Raw genomic sequence first — 13,811 nt, forward strand, 5'->3', positions numbered from 1 at the left:
CTTAATGTACACACCGCAGTATGCAAACTGTTTGACTGATGTTCATTTTTAAATGGTTGTGAACTTAAAACCTATTTACAAACTTTGCTGTCCTTGTGCTGATTTTTAAAGGAAGTATGGTTCCTGTAATTTGTTTTTGTCACAAAACTCAGTGAATTGGACCCAAATGCTTAGACTAATAGAAGGCAATAGCTGTAAAAAAAAATCAAAAAGATTTTTTGCTTGAGAACTTGAGGAAAAATGACAATGAAATTCATGAGAAGCAAAACCACTGGAGAATAACCATAGACAGGACATGAGAGATCACTCAAAAAATATTCAGGGTGCTAGAAACATGAAGGGCTAGCAATGAACTGGGGAGGTTCGCCAGAAAACTCACTGGAGACACTAGGGCAGCGGGGAGCATACATGAAGACAATAACTAACAAACTAAACACATGCAAATTAACTAGAACTAGAACTAATATAATATAACAAACAACACAGACACATTACGGGAACTCCAAGAAAGGGAAACATGCGGCCTCTGGTGGTCAACAGGGGAACTTGTGACAGTTTTATTTAATTCAGAATTTAATGCATACTTCAAACAACGGTTAATTACATTGAATTTGCCATGATATTGCAGTTGGAATTAAAATATTGTACTCACTTTTTAGCAGTCAGACATATAGGATGACACACACAGATATATTCTGTATACAGACGCAGGTAGTTAGTACTGAAATATTACACAGTCAGAACATGAATCGCTCGAGGTCCTGAACGTTCTCCTGATGTTACCATGGAAACCGCAATATAAGCGAGTCAGTCCTCCTCCCTGAGCTATGGTGCTTATATCTGAGGGAGGGGTGTGCATACAGCTCCTGCACAACAGCCAGTGGGACTGAGCGATACGCAGCCTAGCAGCCTCCCCCTTGCAGATGCTATTTCAGGAAGCTAAGCAGCGATCGTTGGCCCGAGGCCTTCCTCATTGCCCTGTCCTTCCTATTCATGGCCCCAGTGCATTTTCAAAGCGCATCACGTCAAGGAAGCGAGGGCCCGCCCCCCTTGTCCGCGTTGTGTGACCCGGTCCGGATTGCTTATTTTAAAAAGGGATCACGCAAGAGCCGTCGGCCAAAAAACCGCTGCGGCACATGCTGCTCTCGTGTAGCGGAGGGATTCCAGAGAATGCACTCTAATTTAGCACTGGGCAGCACAGAGAAGAGGGACCAGTGTCCTGCAAAGACATGAAGGTTGCTAGTCAATGAACATATAAAGCAGGAAACATAGCACGGTTAGTTACTGTAGCAGGGCCTAAGGTTGAGAAGGTGAGAGGATTGTTACTGTAGCTGGAGGATCATGGTTTGTGATGGAAGAGAGGATTGTTACTGTAGCTGGAGGATCATGGTTTGTGATGGAAGAGAGGATTGTTACTGTAGCTGGAGGATCATGGTTTGTGATGGAGAGAGGATTGTTACTGTAGCTGGAGGATCATGGTTTGTGATGGAGAGAGGATTGTTACTGTAGCAGGAGGATCATGGTTTGTGATGGAAGAGAGGATTGTTACTGTAGCAGGAGGATCATGGTTTGTGATGGAGAGAGGATTGTTACTGTAGCTGGAGGATCATGGTTTGTGATGGAAGAGAGGATTGTTACTGTAGCTGGAGGATCATGGTTTGTGATGGAGAGAGGATTGTTACTGTAGTAGGAGGATCATGGTTTGTGATGGAGAGAGGATTGTTACTGTAGCTGGAGGATCATGGTTTTGAGGAGAGGATTGTTCTGTGAGGAGCATCGGTTTGTGATGGAGAGAGGATTGTTACTGTAGCTGGAGGATCATGGTTTGTGATGGAGAGAGGATTGTTACTGTAGTAGGAGGATCATGGTTTGTGATGGAGAGAGGATTGTTACTGTAGCTGGAGGATCATGGTTTGTGATGGAGAGAGGATTGTTACTGTAGCTGGAGGATCATGGTTTGTGATGGAGAGAGGATTGTTACTGTAGCAGGAGGATCATGGTTTGTGATGGAGAGAGGATTGTTACTGTAGCTGGAGGATCATGGTTTGTGATGGAGAGAGGATTGTTACTGTAGCTGGAGGATCATGGTTTGTGATGAAGAGAGGATTGTTACTGTAGCTGGAGCATCATGGTTTGTGATGGAGAGAGGATTGTTACTGTAGCTGGAGGATCATGGTTTGTGATGGAGAGAGGATTGTTACTGTAGTAGGAGGATCATGGTTTGTGATGGAGAGAGGATTGCTACTGTAGCAGGATGAACATGATTTGTGATGGAGAGTGGATTGTTATGGTTGCAGGATCATAGTTTGATTGAGATAAGATTTTTACCGTATCAGGGCCACAGTTTGAAAAGGAGAGGATTGTTACTGCCGCAGGATGATAGCTTAAAATGCTGAGAGGACTGCAGGACCATTGTTTGCGATGTAGAGATCTGTTATGCTTGCAGTAATAGATGGGGATTATGATAGAGCCAGGCAGAGCCCTAGCGTGTAGCAGGTGAGTGTGGAATGCCGTTGGCAGGGAGACGTGAGACTGGCGACTCGCAGTGACTCTCTCCAGCCTCTCCACAGGAGAGGGGGCGGGGACAGCACGATAACATCTCCGTCTTAGCCCCGCCCCCACACCCCCCCATGCCCCCACGCATACGCTTCCTTACAGTCTCCTCTCCTCTCAGCAAAGCCGTATTTTTACACGCGTGTGATGGGGACCGGGGCGGGGGGAGGGCTGGAGGCAGCTGTTTGGAACAAAGTTATTTGCGGTGATGCAATCCCACCGCCGCGGAGAATCCGAAGAATCCCGACGACGCGGATGCCAGCGGGATGCCGAGGGCTCCGGACGGAAAAGGGAGCACAGGACAGGGCTGTTGTCCCGCTAGTGGATCGCGGGCTGCTAGTACCAAGCATGGCTGCCTGCTCTGTTCTCGCTAACTCAGCAATGGCCCGCATGCCCGTGAAGACCTAGGAAGTGAGTACTGTTACTAGGTGATTTCGATTTGTGGGTTCATCGATTGAGCTGCTGATCTGCATTCGCTGCTGTGGCAACCTCACACTCTTGACTCCGCCCAATGCCGTGGCTATATGTAGCTGCAGCGGTATTTTACTAATGGGCCCCATTATGTCAAACCGGCTAGTTCGTACACTGAGTTTGTCAGGACATGACCGATATATGCAATTGGAAACAGGAGACAACTGGACCCTCTGTCCAAGAATATTTTTGTAGTAACACTTGTAGAAAAACTTGTTGGACGTTCCTGAGCCACTCAGAATTGTACAGGATACATGAGGTGGTGATGGGGGTACGAGGTGGAGTCTGTTATTTAAAATTTATCAATTTCAAATGGAAGGATTATTTTATTTCATAACAGCTGCTTAATTGAATAATGACTTTGGTTGCTTCCCAACTCTGCTTATTTTGGAGGCATGGCAATGTGTGGAAATTAAACAGATAAGATGGCTTATAATCAGTATGGATGCCATAACATTTTATTTTATACCATAAATAAATATTGTATTTTTTCAGTTTCTGTGAGCTGAAAAAATGACATTTTCCATGTGTTGGTCAATATGACTATCAGTTCAACCAATGTTAGGTTTTGATCTGGAAGTGGGGGATAAACGCTTTAGAATCGGACTGGGTTAAGACAATGACCTTCTCATATTGAAACTCACTCCCTCTGCAAGTGATGGTCATGTGACTTAATGCATGTGTCCAATCTGCGTAGCATAACTTTCCGGCAACATGGCAGGAATGCTGGAGGAACAGTGTCAGTAGGGCCTTTACATTCATTACACATGCTGCCCCGCCCCGTAACGAGAGCGGCTTGGCGTTCCGCACCGGGGCACCGCTTGGTCCCAGCGGTATTCCATTACATTACATTACATTACAGGAATTTAGCAGATGCTCTTATCCAGAGCGACTTACACAACTTTCGCATAGCATTTTTACATTGTATCCATTTATACAGCTGTATATATACTTCAGGTTAAGTACCTTGCTCAAGGGTACAACGGCAGTGTCCTAACCAGGAATCGAACCTATGACCTTTCGGTTACAAGCCCAGATCCTTACCCACTGTGCTACGCTGCTGCCAGTGTATTCCAGCGAAGAGAAACAGCCCCGCCCAGGTCGCTGAGTCACTCCGTCCGTCTGCGGGCGATGGGTTCACCCAGACTGGCTGTTTATGAGCACTGTGCCGTCCCGGCTTCCTGTAACCTTTTAACGGTGGAACAGGATGGACTGCAGAGCGCGTGGAGTAGCTGTGCTTATTACACTTTAAAAGCATTGGCGGAAAATGGAAATATGTTGTTTTATTACTGGGTTGTGCTTCTGGGTCAGAACCATAATGTCTTTTGTTTCTGCTGTTTGTGTTCTAGACACTGACCCGAGTTACTAACCTGATATTTAACATAGTTTCTTTTTTCATGTATCTGCTGCTGTATATTTTCTATGTAGCCCAGTCTAGGTGGCATACACAAGTCAGAGCACCCAAAGCTTTTTGTATGCCAAAACAAATCCAAAGCAGAAAAACCCACAGGGTGCTATTTTGTCTGGGTTAGATAAGTGAGCACCCTTATATCATTATAATTAGGTGCATGATGTATTAATTCCATACATATAAATACAGATAGGAAATGCACAGTGCTGTGAATTAGCTTTTACTGAATGCATGCTGTGTCAGATGAGTAGCCAATTATCAATTTACATAAAATACATTTTCCAAATATTGTAGGTAAGCCTACTAGTAATATTATGCTTTTGGCTGATCAGAGCCCAGTACGTTTTTTTCTGCTGTTTTTGCCAAGCTTATTTGCAGCCCCTGCCAAAAGTGTGTTTTCATTGTAGTGGAACAGGTGTTAGAAAATTATAGCAGACTGCCTGATTGATATTGACCATGTGCCAGTGGATATTAACCATTATGCCTTTGCTCACTGCATGAAAGTTCCTTTTAACTATTGAAAACATAACTGTGCTTTATGCATTTAAATTCTTGATCTGGAATGAACACATTACTCTTTCAAGAAGTGTCTTGAGATCTTTCTGCCAACAGTGAGTCAGGACCTCAATTTAACATGTGCTCTGAATGCCTTGCACTTTCTACGACGTCGCTGAGTTTGGTGGCATTGTTTTTCTGTTTGGTGCAGAGACAAGAGTGCCCCCTGTTGGCCCACTAACTCATTCAGTGGAAACGTTTTTTTCCAGCAGGCCTCCCATTCAACACTAACCAATCCATGCCTGCTTAGTTTCAGCTGTTTGCCTTGGGAAGGGTAAAGGGTGATTTGGCTGTTGACTTGCTGTACTGTATATGGCCACAACTGCATCCAGAACGAATTGGATGGTGCGAAATGAGCAGCTGGCGAAGGAATTTCTCGCTACGAGTATCTGTGCTAGCCAACAGGGGCAGCTTATGCAGTAACATTCCACTCGATCGGCCATCTGAGGTGTGGCTAGGTCGAAATACAGAGCGGTCTATTTTAACCGTGTGTTCCACTCTTCCCAGTCTTCGCCCTTGTGTGTTCAGAGGGAAAATCTTTCAAAATAAAAGACATTTATGAGCCGCAGTGGCGTCTCTTTACTCTCCAGGAGCTGCCCTTGACCCTCCTGCACCCTCTGCCCACCCCCACTTCCCTGTAGCAGCTGCCCCTGGGCTGGGTGCGGAGTGCTTAGAGCGTAGCCCCTGTGAGTGGCAGTGAGGTCACAGCCAAAAATAGCACCCCACCCCCCTCCCCCTCCTCCCCCACCCACACCCCCATACCCCCCTGCGAGTGTCAGAAAGCCAGACTCCCGAGAGAGGCCCCTCCCTCTTCAGAGAGGGAACCAGGTCAGTGCGGGGGAGAGAGTGCTCAGAGTGTTAGCTTCAACCCCAAGGAGCACTGTTGTCATCAAATCAAGAAGAGCAAGACACGCTTAGTTACTTCTTCGCTTTCACGGACGCCGGCCCTGCAAGTGTAGCACACCGGTAAGACGTTCCAAAAATGACAAATATGTCAGACCAGATAACCCAGCTCAATGTGGGAAATTGGCCAGTTTGCTTCAGGGTCTGTGACAGATTTTTTAATGTTGAAATGCTGAAGCTAAAGTGCGTCTCTGCTGTCTTATGGTAGCCCAGTTATGGCTGTCCGTCCGGAGTATGAAATGTGATGTTGCTGGGAAGTGTAGTTTGAGTGAAGACCGTGGTGAGCGAGCAGCACCTGGGTGAGAGATCTCAGCTCAGAGGTTACAGTGAATGAATCTGAATGTTTCGATTGGCTGAAGGCTTTGTCGAGATTAAGTTTAGTGTCATCAAGATGAGACGCACATAAATCTAAGTTGTGACCACTGGTCATTTCCGGAAAAATCTGTGTGCTGCATTACAGCTACTTTTTGAATTATCGTTGGAAAGCTATTGCAGGTCTTGCAAAGGACAGTTGTATGGGTTTGGGTTTCTGTGGCTTGTGTGTGTGTGTGCGATTGCGTGCATGTGTCATTGGAACCCACTCTGCACATGTTGTTGAGAATGACAGCTGGACTCCGCAGAGATGAACCCGAGAACAGTCTTGATTTAAATGCCCTTCTGAATTCTCTTTATCCAAATTTGACTGTAAGCTTTTGCTTCTGTGGCAATTCTCCTAAACCTAGTGACAGCCAGGCAACCCCCTACCTTGTATTATGAAACCGAAGCGTGCCAGTTTTACATGTGTAGCACACGTGAGTGTGTGCATGCCTTAAGCTGTTGACATGTGCTTGCCATGCTTGTACAGTACAGTGCAGTGAACCACGGTGAATGTCCTGAATCTCTACCCGGCTCCACACTCAAAATGTTTTTTTTAAATTAAATTTATCTTTGCACATTATTTGTATTGCACAAGATATAGAGACACAGTGAGAGAAAAGCAGACAGAAGAAACATTTCAGTTGTATGCTGGCATCAGTGTGTCACAGGCTCCCTATGGAGTGCCACATAGATAGACCTGCAACAGGTGTCAGTCATTTAGACAGCCAATTAATAGAAGGACCAAGAGGTGAACCATGCAGGATTTATTGACTGATGTCTATTGCTGCTTGTAGCATTCAAGAAGACATGTCATGTATTTTTGACATAATACAAGTGCCTTGGATGACAAAAAACACGTTGCAGTGAAAATATGTTCAAAAATATTATTTATTTATTTTTATTGAATGTCCCCTGTAGTTGCAGGCTTCAAAGCAGTAGAATATATGGATTTTGAGATTAAGACCAGAGATTCACGTCCCCTACAGGGGACGATAATGAATTGGAGAGCCTTGGGAGGATGTGCGGTTTCTCTACTTCGCCCTATGAGGCCGTGAGATTAACTGACACGGTTGATATTAATGATTTAAAAATGCCATTTCCCTCTAAGGCTCTGACGTATCTTTCTGGTAACTACAGTATTCCTCCTTATTTTCCCCCTCCACATTCTGGAGCTGTGAGTAAATCAGTTGGCATGTAGACGCTTGTAGACACCATACAAAAGTCTAAGCTACTAATGCGTTTTATGCTTGGACTATCTTCATGTTTATATGTGGCACATTGACCCAGTGAAGCAGGACTGTGTCGCCTGGCGCCCCAGCACACTTTCCCCCGATGGTACCGCTGCGTATTTACTGTGCGTGTATTTGGAGCCTAGACTCTGGCACGGCACTGCATCACGTCGGCTGCGCGCTTGACCTACATTCTCGGGTGCCGCGTTATTTTAGGGAGCGGGAACCACCGGGGCCAAGTTCTCGCCGAGCGGCCGCAAGGTATTTTGTTGTCATCAAGTTGTTATGGAGATCCGAGGAGCTGGAGAAAAAGCCCTGACACCTCCCCTCTCTTTCCTCCCTTTATCGCTTTTGGCATATTCAGATTCGGAGTTGGCCTTATTGGAGCAAAGATAATCATGCCCGCTGCCAGCTTACCACCCACAGAATGTGCATGCACACATAAAAAAACTGTAGAGGGCATAGCAATTACTCTTTTAGCTCACTCTCCCCGTCGCTGAAATTCTCCTTCTGTTCCCAACCTCTTCTCTTTCTCCCATATTCCTTTGCATGTTTCTTTTCTCTATTTTTCTTTCCTCTCGTCATATCTCTGTGATGTTATGCTCTGTTCATTGTGCCAGTGACTCATGGCCGTACGGTTCTCACTGTAAATATCCATCACCGTGACAGAGCGGTTTGGCGGTTTGTTCAGTTCCTGTTTGTTGCAGCGCCTGCAGGATTTCCATGTTGCATGGATATGAAGTGCACTGACTCACGCCGAATCACTCCTTGCTTGCTTTTCAGAGGGAAGGAGAAAAAGGAAGTAAGGAAACAGAGTTAGAATGCATAACAAACAAGCTATAAACAAAGGGACTTTAGATCTTCGCTAACCTAGCTAAAAGATAATGTGTAGATAGAGTTAATTGATGGTTTTTCTTCAGTGTCACAACAAAATGGTGACGCATGCTGTATGTGCAGACACACACTGTACACTCATCGGTCAAACTGCATGGTTTTATCGTGCTTGTGATGATTTTCTATGCAATCGTCATGATTTACATTCGAATTGTGCCTCTTGATATTTACTGAAACAACTCGGTTCAAAGTGCTTGGCCCAATGCCACTAACTCAGTGCGCAGTCAGAACCTTGGAATTCAGGTTAATAGCCTGGTCCCTTAACTGCTACACTACGCTATACTGTCTCTAGACACACAGGAGAATTGCCCCATAAGTCCATTTTCTACTCAGTACTGCCATCCATACAGGATGTACTGAAAGCCCTTAGTACAGAAGGCTTCAGAGTAGATGGTACTGCTTGTAGTAAGAAAGGGGGACGCCAGAGCGATCACTTTCCCTTTCTTCCTTTCATGTTTTCCTCCTGTTTCCACATCTTCAGGGGGACGGGAAGGTAGCATCTGCTGAGGAAACGCAACAGCTGATCCCCAGCCCAGTGTCCCTGAATCACTGTCACCCAGCAGGGGAGAGCACAATTACTGCCCAGCCAAACGCTCATCGCTATTCTCCGAGCAGGGCTGGCTTAAATCAACACTAAATAAAGTCCAAAGGTGATTTAAGGTATTTTAAAAAAATGGAATCGCATTTATCGCGCGATAGCCACATGCATCGCCGGTTCAGAATGATATTTCTCGGGCCGCGGCTGGAAACGGTAAAACCGCGCGGCCCAACCAACCGTTAACCCGCGCCGCTGGTGAAAGATGAGGCTAGTGAGACCGGCTAATGAAACGTGAAAGCAGCTGAGCTTCCCTTAAACGTAACGGGGGGCTGCTTCAAATAAGTGGAGCCATCTTTCGCCGCTGGGTTGCCAGCCTCGGACTCCCCACTGAGTCCCTCATGCTCAAGCATGCTTGCTTTACCCCGATAACACCGTAGCTAGATTAAAAGAGTGGGGAAGGGCCATTCGGAGGATCTGAATCTGTTTAAGTCTGGGCTGCCCAACCCTGTTCCTGGACAATTACCATCCTCTGGGTTTTTATTTCAACCCTTGGCACACCTGACTCTACTAATCAGCAGCTCAATGAGATCTCCAGCTGTTGAATGACGTGTGCTTTGCTAGGGTTGGAGTGAAAACCTACAGGTTGGTGGATCTCCAGGAACAGGGATGGGCAGCCCTGGGTTAAGTCACGGTGGAAGAGGCTGAACTGGCCTGCTTCTGCACAGAGACCAGCCCCCGGGGGGAGGTGATGCAAGATTTAGAGAGGGCGTCATGGAGTCCTGAGGAGGGGTACAGCGAGCCCCTTTTTCCAGAGCGGAGGGGCTCCGGTGTCCGCCGTCGGCCCGACGGCATCCGAAATAAGCCGCCCCGGAGTTGGAACCCTCGTCTCCGCCCTCCTGGCGGCCCTGTTCCGCAGGAGGTGGGGGAAAGCCCTATGATCCTGTTAATCAGGACCCAAATTAGCTCTGTGGCAGCTTGGGTTTCTCTCCGGCAATATTATCACCGTCCTTCATGTTGGACGAGTCCTGGGCTTAAAAGAGACCCCCCGGTCAAAAAATTAGCACTTGATACAGTGCGTTTTATGATGTGTATCTGGCGCGGGTTTCAGTCCACGATCAAGGATTTCGATCAATGTCTTCTAAGCCCAGAAGCTGACCCCTCTTCTCTGAGTGGTGATCCTAGATGCCTTTCATCCAAGCTTTTCATTAGAGTGAACGAGCAAAAATCGCATTAACCAGCCCTTCGCTGTGCTAGTTAATGCAAGTTGCGTGTTGACCCGTAGAAGCACGTTGGAAAACTTCTTGCGATTCGTATGTCGACATCCGGCTCGAAAAACACCACGAAGTGAATCCGGGATGAAGTAATTAAGTACAGTATGCTAAAATTAAATCAGCTGGCCTCGTGCGCCAAAAATAAACCATGCAGTGCTGTGAAGGAGAGCATTATATATCACTGGGTACATCTACCCAAGTACTGCATATTTTTCCTTGATTTAATATTTATTACATTCCTGGTTATCGTATTTAAAACACTCATGGAATTTAAAAATCTCAAGGTGCTATATGACCAACTCATTATGAGGCACGCTGCACCAAATTATTTCATAGCTTTAAGGAGTATTTGCAATGCGGTCAAAGTGCTATGCTATATATAAATGAATGATTAAGTAGATAACCGCAAGGGAATATGGCATTTCAGTGATAGTGAAGTCAATTCCTAAAATATACCCCAGTTACTGTGGACGTACAGGCGAAAGCGCATGCTTCTCCGTCCTGGTCCCACTGTCTCCTCCAGGACACACCCTTGCAACAGAAGCTAGCAGCTGTGGATGGTTGGTCAGCTCAGCTGTCGAGACATGCTGACCAGTTCCCTCCGGCCCCAGTGTTGTTTTTACGATGCTTCAGTGTTACGTTGCGTTGCACAGACTCCATATGCATAATAGACTTGTGTGCACGGGTGCCACCTTGGATTTTGGGGCCCATGAAAAGATTTCACATTGGGTTCCACTGTCCCAGAAAGGGCCCCCGTTAGTCAGGGCCCTTGGAATCGTTAAAACTTTCTCCTCCCTTGTGTATAGCACCCCAGCTTGTGTAACTTACTGTACATGTACTTACTACTTGTTTGGCATTGGTGTAAATATCCTAAAGACATGCTTTGCAGTGACTTGCATTGTGCTGATTGCAGAGGGATAGTGGACATGCAGTTTAATGTGGACTTTTCAAATGCATGGGGCATTCCCCCAAATAAAACAGCAGAAACTTTTAACAGCTCCCTTTGTCTTCCTACTGCTGAGTGCAGAAGGTCTCGTGAGCCACCTGCTGTAGTGGTTTCCTGTGAGGAACCTGTGCATAGCCATTTACAGTCAGCCACTCGTGAGCTCCCTGTGCACAAACTTTGGCCAGCTTCGTGTTTTCGCTTAGTCCCATCGCCATGTCTTCGCCCCATGTGAAGATGAATCAGAGCGTCCTTACGGTCGGATGACCCAACGTCTCCCGGCTCTCTTGTTGTTCTGCTTCCACACGTTCTGGCTTTGCCGCGTATTAGCCACGTCCTCTGCAGTGACAGCCTTTCAGGGGCGAGGAGGGAAAGGCGAATGAAGGGTAGAGCGCCTACGGAAGTATGCTCCTCCGGGCAGGACGTTAAGCCTCGCTCGAAAGACAATCTGACAAGCGAGTCTCCCGGCAAATTTACAGACGCGGTCTACGGGACCAGCGAATCAGGAGAGGCTCTCTGTGTGTTTTGCGGCAGTGTTAAGCAGCTGCGGTGTAGTTTTGAGAGGACAACTGGATGTTGCTGTTCTGAGTGTTAGATGTGTTGCATGAAGAGGAAAACAAGGTAAGAGAGAGAGAGTGAGAGCGCGGCATATTTTTAATGTGCTGATGCATCCGTGATACAGCGAATGTCACTAATGTTTTCAGTTTCAGCATTTGCCCACACTGATTTGGTGTGACGTGTGTGAGTGTATGAGAGAGAGAGAGAGAGAGAGAGAGAGAGAGACAGAGAGGGTATGTGTAGAGAGAGGGGGAGAAAGAGGCACAGAGAGCGAGAGCAGAGAGAGAGGAGAGAGAGAATGTGATCATTTTTTGTTTTTATTTTACATTGTGTATCTGTAAGTAACCCTTCTCTGTTTCCGTAGCAGTGCCAAAGGTACTTAAAGCTAAACCCCAGGTTTATCAGACATGAATGTCTGTTATCTGCATATTTAGAGCATCAAGCATTACTGAACTGAACTGCAAGCACTCAAGCGATTGGACGGGTAGGCTGACATGCGGATGCTATTGGTCGTGAGGGACTGGATTTAGGAGGCTGAGTCTGTATTAGACTTTGGCAACTTCCACCCAACTGGCTTGTCTTTTTATTGTTAATAATGCTGGCTGACACAGACTGAAGTCTAACAAGTTTCTCAAGCTGTTGCTCTTCATGCATTCCTACTGCAGAACACAAGACCCAATAATGCCTCCACAGCCACACACGAAGAGGCCCTCTGAGACACTGTCACAGCAACAGACAGCAGTAACGAAATGTGCTTAATTGTTGTAACAGTTTCTGGCTGTGGGAATTACACACAGCTTCACACAGAGTGGTACTGTGTTCTTCTTCTGCCTTATTGCAGCAGTTTATTTTCTCTTATCTTGTATCTTGTATTTGAAAAGAGTTTGAATTTTGTTGACAGATTATTTAAATTGCGAGCAGGGTGACAGGCTTCTGTTTGTATGTCTCGTGTGTAATGCCTGGGGCCCTGCCTTGTAGTGTTGAAGTTTATTTTTACACTTTTACAAGTACCTCAGCTGGCAATTTGTTGTTACTGTGGGCGTAATTATTTTGTGTGTGCTGTTTGACTCATCGGATTAACTCATTGAATTTATGAAACTGGGATACAGCTTTGAAAAAATTTTGACTGGTCTTTTCCTTATCCTGAAAATATTTTAATGGAGGAAGTCTATTGAATTTAACAGTATTTTTATTGTCGTTACTTTTAGTCCCTCTCTGCAGTCCTGAGAGACTGAAAATGTGTCGCCTTCGTAAAAATGTTTTGTTCCCTAATGGAAATTTTGTTTCTGTCTTGTTTTAAACAACGCTATGCACAATACACAAACGCACTGTATATCATGCAAGAAACATTGTAAACCAGTCTGCCGGTTCTAAAATCTGAGAAAAAACAAAGCCATTGTGTCTGTGTGTTGGGATTATGGGAAAGTGCCATCGCATCTGCCTCCAGACACGTCTGTTGGTTTTGACGTCCTGATCTCTGCTCATCCGTTGGTTTTGAGGTCCAGATATTTGTGTGTTCGCTGGTTTTGGGGCCCTGATATCTGCGTGTCTGTCGGTTTTGGGGTCCTGATATCTGCATGTCCATTGGTCCTGCGTCTCACATCTCTCTTCCTCTCTGTCTGCGCGTAGGACATCTGTGAGGACATCTCGGACCACGTGGAGCAGATCCACGCCCTGCTGGAGACGGAGTTCTCCCTGAAGCTGCTCTCCTACTCGGTGAACATCATCGTGGACATCCGCACGGTGCAGCTGCTCTGGCACCAGCTGCGCGTGTCTGTGCTGGTGCTGCGGGAGCGTCTGCTGCAGGGGCTGCAGGACTCCAACGGCAACTACACCCGACAGACACACATCCTGCAGGCCTTCTCCCAGGACCACGACCAGGTGAGCCTGCACACACACACACACACACACACTCTCTCTCTGTCTCTCACACACACATCCTGCAGGCCTTCTCCCAGGACCACGACCAGGTGAGCCTGCACACACACACACACACACACTCTCTCTCTGTCTCTCACACACACATCCTGCAGGCCTTCTCCCAGGACCACGACCAGGTGAGCCTGCACACACACACACACTCTCTCTCTGTCTCTCACACACACATACTGCAGGCCTTCTCCCAGGA

The 13,811-nt window shown here is 46.5% G+C and overlaps 1 protein-coding gene across 6 annotated transcripts in view; it reads left to right on the forward strand.

The window, feature by feature from the left end:
- Positions 1–13,811, forward strand: part of akap6 (A kinase (PRKA) anchor protein 6) — a 169,539-nt gene that overhangs the window by 38,090 nt on the left and 117,638 nt on the right. For all 6 annotated transcript variants that reach the window (XM_064329976.1, XM_064329984.1, XM_064330007.1 and 3 more), the window contains one exon: positions 13,313–13,564. In XM_064329976.1, the coding sequence (XP_064186046.1) occupies positions 13,313–13,564 (252 nt within the window). The remainder of the gene's footprint in view (positions 1–13,312; positions 13,565–13,811) is intronic.

This window comes from Anguilla rostrata, chromosome 1, assembly GCF_018555375.3.
Source record: "Anguilla rostrata isolate EN2019 chromosome 1, ASM1855537v3, whole genome shotgun sequence".
Taxonomy (NCBI): Eukaryota; Metazoa; Chordata; class Actinopteri; order Anguilliformes; family Anguillidae; genus Anguilla; species Anguilla rostrata.